Source organism: Diadema antillarum, unplaced genomic scaffold (genome assembly GCF_040938485.1).
Source record: "Diadema antillarum isolate AM-2024a unplaced genomic scaffold, OU_Dant_1.0 scf00000015, whole genome shotgun sequence".
Lineage (NCBI taxonomy): Eukaryota > Metazoa > Echinodermata > Echinoidea > Diadematoida > Diadematidae > Diadema > Diadema antillarum.
In genome coordinates this window covers 1,776,722-1,782,381 of record NW_027270904.1, presented here as the reverse complement: position 1 = coordinate 1,782,381, position 5,660 = coordinate 1,776,722, and the positions used below count along the sequence as shown (strand labels likewise).

The 5,660-nt window shown below is 41.4% G+C and overlaps 1 protein-coding gene across 1 annotated transcript; it reads right to left on the bottom strand.

Annotated features, from left to right (window-relative positions):
* Positions 1–570: 570 nt before the first annotated feature.
* LOC139724395 (E3 ubiquitin-protein ligase TRIM56-like) lies at positions 571–1,641 on the bottom strand. Its single transcript, XM_071635543.1, has one exon. The coding sequence runs from the start codon at positions 1,639–1,641 to the stop codon at positions 571–573; it is 1,071 nt and encodes a 356-aa protein (XP_071491644.1).
* Positions 1,642–5,660: the final 4,019 nt, after the last annotated feature.

Here is a 5,660-nt window from a genome sequence, read left to right as displayed (position 1 = left end):
GGGGGGGGGTGGCACGGTAACGATGAAGGCTGCATTTGGGCCGGCCGCAATAAACAGGACGGCCGTGTTGGGGGGCACAGTAACGATGAAGGCTGCGTTTGGGCCGGCCACAATAAACAGGACGGCCGTGTTGGGGGGCACGGTAACGATAAAGGCTGCGTTTTGGCCGGCCACAATAAACAGGACGGCTGTGTTGGGGGGCGCGGTAACGATGAAGGCTGCGTTTGGGCCTGCCACAGTAAACAGGACGGCCGTGTTGGGGGGCACGGTAACGATAAAGGCTGCGTTTTGGCCGGCCACAATAAATAGGACGGCTGTGTTGGGAGGCACGGTAACGATGAAGGCTGCGTTTGGGCCGGCCACAATAAACAGGACGGCCGTGTTGGGGGGCACGGTAACGATAAAGGCTGCGTTTTAGCCGGCCACAATAAACAGGACGGCTGTGTTGGGGGGCACGGTAACGATGAAGGCTGCGTTTGGGGCCGTAATAAACAGGACGACCGTGTTGGGGGCACGGTAACGATGAAGGCTGCGTTTGCGCCGGCCACAATAAACAGGACTGGGCGACTCTCACATATCAAGCTCGTTCAAATCTTTTTCTGCACGTCTAATCAACTGGAAAGCGACGCCCTCTACTTGCACAGCTGTATTTTGAAGCTGTGCGTAGTCGGGCTCACACTTTCCGAGAATGTCTTTCAAATTTTGACACAGTGTGTCCTGGGCAGTCAGCGCTTCGCCCTCTGGAGTCATTTTCAAACCATTCTTAACCAGATCACTAACTTCCTTGATCTGATTTATCTGTACCTTGCTGTCATCTTTCATGTCTTGCAGCTCTTTGTTGATTACCTCGATACGCCTCATACACTCTTGGATCAGATCGTCTCTTTTCTCTTCGAGCTGTTGGATTGACTTCTCGCACGTCTGCTCGATTTCTAGGGAGAGCTTCTCCAGGACTTGTTTCACAGCTGCCTGCTCCTTCTCGACGAACATGATGTATGCATCAATCTTCGACATCTTGACGTCGGCTTGACCACGTAGCTCGCTGATCTTCTTCTTCTGTTCGTCTTCATGCTCTTTGCCGTCAAGGACGTTGTGTCCCGCTTGACTGTGTTCCATTATGCCACACCGGAAGCAGAGGAACCTCTTACACTCGACGCAGAAATACTCCACATCCTCGGACTTGTGCTTCTGACATTTACGACGCTTCTTCTTAGAAACTTTCCCCAAATTAATGTCATCCACCTTCACAACCTCGTGTCCTGCAAACATGTCCCACTTGTTGTGAGTTTTGTTGCAGTCGGCGCACATGTAGGCCTTACATTCTTGGCAGTAGGTGATGGCTAGTGGCTTCTCGTTTCGTCGACATACAGTGCAGGCTTGGGTCTGGTTTTTGACATCTTCGATTAGAGACTTGATTGGATAGTTACACTGCAGCAGGTTCACATTTGAGTTAGGCACTTTGGTGATCTTGCGGCAAAATGGACAGGTTATCTTACACCCCTTCTGTGAGTTAGAGAGTCGCATCAGACAGTCTTTACAGTAGGTGTGAGAGCAGGACAGGAGCCTTGGATCAACAAAGACGTATAGACAAAGGGGGCACTGGAGGTTACTTGTCACGTGGTCATTAACACTGGTTGCCATGCTGATTTTTTTTCCTGAGTAAAATGAAAGTAAACGAATGGAATAATTATTTGGTTGGCTTTTGATTCTTCCGATTTTTTTTTGTGATTACTTTTAGTACAAAAAAAATATACGCATGTGTATTTTATGTGTTTTCGAGTAAAGAGAAAGTAAAGACATGCAAAAGGTTTTTCGAAGTTATATTTTGTACAATGGTCTGCATCGTAAGAAGAACGCAACAACTATAGAATTCCCAAATGTTTGAATCTCTGCTCTGCTCTGTGAAGACACATCAACGAATCCCACTGAAACCGATCGGCAAGAAAATTTGGATTTTAGAACAAATGTAATCATTATACCTTCCTCTGATATACCTGGTCTGTAATTTTGGTAGGTTGTTTTTTCTTTTTTTTTAGCTGATGTGTTTTTTGGACACCATCATCACCGCAGAATTTTCATGGATTTGTTTTGGCACATCCTAGACTCAAAGCATTTTAATGGTTCTGCAGAGCAAATGGGAGGCATGCAGTGCAGACAACAACAAAAAATCACCAGATTCCACTAATGGACCTAAAGCGTTTCACGTGAGTCTTCACGATGTCCATACGACAAATCGTAATAATGTATGTATACGTGCATTCGATGTAAATAGTATTGTTATCATCATTATAAACATTGGCTGTAGTATTATAAGAAGAAGCAGTATCGTCATAAATGACATCTAACAATATCATATTATAAACAAATTTCAATATGTAGGTTTCTAGGTGTTACAAAAAACATTTCCAACTTTTGATCCGTTATAGTTCAAAAATTTATACATCAAATAACGCTGTCATTGATATGAGTAATAGCTGAATAGTGTACATTTTAGCCGGAGGTGATTTGAATATGAGAGCATGAATCATTTCCGTTAAAAGCTTGATTAATTGTAAAGTTAAGTTCCAGATTTTGGTCAAATTTGAACCCTCTGTACAAAATTGATCTTTACACAAGAACCAATAATGCGTATGTGAGTGTGTGCTTACAATGACAGTGAACAATAGACATGAATACCACGAATACCATCTTTTCAGAGCTCTGTTGACTGGGCATCTGGACTCTTGCTCTAAGGCCCATAAATGCTTTATTGATAATTCATGATGGATTGCCATGGGCGCTGCTAGACTGAATTTACGGTAAGGGGTAAAATGCATGCACATTAAAAAATATTAAAAAATAAACACATGTTTTCATGTACGTGCATACACTACATTTCAGGATGAAAAAAGACTAGCTGTGATAGTGGAATTTTTCATGAAAATGTAGTAAAGCATTCCAGTCATTGTCAGTTTGTTAACCACACACTCCTATACACACCAATTGACCCCTTTGCAAAATAAAAATTGTGTACAGGGTGTTGAAAATAGAGCAAAATCTGAAACCTTACTTAAAAATAAATCTTGAATTTAATGAAACTGATTTAAGCTATTATTTAAATATTACCTCCAACACAATGGCACACTATTTAGCTATTCTCGTATCAATGTCAGTGTTATCTGATATTATATAGTTTTTGAACTATTAAGGATAAAAAGTCCGAAATGTTGTTTGTTACACCTATATATCCTAATACCATATACAAGTAACGACTATCAAGAATACATCTGTGGGAAGATACACAAATAAAATCATCAGTATGGCTACCGACACTTATTTAACATTGAATTGGACGAATAGAAAGTTTTCTTGCATGATTGACTTTAATCACAATTTAAGTGGGTGCATATATGTTTTGAAGTTTAAATTTGGTTGTAAGCAAACTGTAACCTGATTACAGTCGTCAGTATGAAATTAAATGAAAGCTATTTACAAACTAATAACGTCGTTAACAAACATAGCATAAGTCACAAATAACATTTTAGTCGGTTGGTAAACTATTAAAAAAACAGCAACTGCAAGCAGGCTAGTCGACTCCACTTATTTTAAGATACGAAGCATAATGCATATATCATTATTTTAAATTTTGGTGCATATTTACAATATTTGCAGATGTAAAGTTTCATTATATATCGACAGGTTTATATGTGGAATCACTCAAATGTCATTCGCTGAGAGATATTTTCCTAACAATTTGCGAAAAAAAAATGTTTATATCTGTCAGATCATGAAGGAAACCTCTCGAAATGATACTACCAGCACATAGCAGGGATTGGTTACCGATTTCAGATTTCATTTTCTTATAATTCAACTTTTATTTATTTAAAGGCATGTATTTTAACAATACTCAGTCTTGAGACAATGATCAGGTAAAGCACGGGGCAGAATATGATGTATTAAATCATACATAACAAGTCCAATCGCAAATTTGCAATATGGATATCTAGTGTTTAAAAATTACGAAATAAATAGCCAGTATGTTCTCTTAGATGCTTTAAAGCACATTACACATACTGTCTTTTGCATAAATTAATTGTTACATGAATGGTGAATGGTACGTGCCTTCCCAATTGTCTTAAAAGGGTCACATTCAATATTCTTGCCACAATAAGTTTTCGTTTATAGTAACTCCTGTACCTGTTTTATCACATCTGTGCCTATGTATTAACATTTATTTCCACATGTCTACATTTAAAAACTGGACACCAAAATGTTTGAATAGATGCCTATTTCAAAACCCTCAAGGATGCAAGAATTGCATCTACCTGATTTAGAATCCCTAGAAATAGAATATGCCCATCAATTATTAATCTATTTTAAATTTTCACAATTTTTTAATATACAAGGAAATACTTATATTAAAATTTATATTCTTGGTGGCCATTTTGTATATTTTTATTAAAACCATTAGAAGTGCAAGAGTTGCATCACCCAGATTCAGATTATTTTCCCGTTACGATTTCGATGGCGTCATTTGAGCAGGTCACAAACCAAGACATATAATTTACAACGATTAAAAGTTAATGAAATTTACTCGCTACAAGAGAGCTGCTGCTTTGGTTATTTCAGCAACTTTTTGGCAATCATCTTCTAGCCTAATTCGTCGTGCGCATGGCAGATTGTTGTTAGCGCGCTTCCGTGCGCATGGCAGATTGTTGTTAGCGCACTTCCGTGCGCAGGGCAGAATGTTGTTAACCCTATGCGCACTCCCACACCCTAACGACAATCTGCCATGCGCACTCCCACAATAGCCGGGTTCACACGTACACCAATTAGCGGGATACAAATCTCGAGATTTGCATCGCGATCGTCATCCCGAGTTTTTTGCACGTGTGGACAGAAAAAACCCGAAAATTAGCGGGATAAGCATCGCGATGCTAATCCCAAGAAATCTTGCGCTGGTTCGCCAATTAGCGGGATAATTGGCCACGCGCTGGTACGTGTGAACGGTCGGGATTAGAATCTCGAGTTTTTATATCCCATCATGCAATGCGCACATCACAACAGCGAGGCCTCTGCGAAGAGGTCCTTCACCTCTTTGGAGCACAACAAAAACAGCGCGCGAACCACACCACTGACGCGTAAAAGACAATGGACAAAGGTAAGTGCGCGCAGGCAGTGATAGAGAAGGGCGCTGCGTGACCCAGTTTGCAGGCTTTGCTGTTATCTCTATCGGCAATTAGCGGGATAATTCGGTACGTGTGGACGCTCGCCAAATTAGCGGGATACCGATCGCGATCGCTATCCCGCTAATTTGGTACGTGTGGACGCTCGCAAAAAAACTCGGGATGAGCATCGCGATCGTCATCCCGCTAATTTGTACGTGTGAACCCAGCTACTGTAACGACTGTAGCCAGGTTCACACGTACAAATTAGCGGGATGACGATCGCGATGCTCATCCCGAGTTTTTTTTTGCGAGCGTCCACACGTACCAAATTAGCGGGATGGCGATCGCGATCGGTATCCCGCTAATTTGGCGAGCGTCCACACGTACCGAATTATCCCGCTAATTGCCGATAGATATAACAGCAAAGCCTGCAAACTGGGTCACACAGCGCCCTTCTCTATCACTGCCTGCGCGCACTTACCTTTGTCCATTGTCTTTTACGCGTCAGTGGTG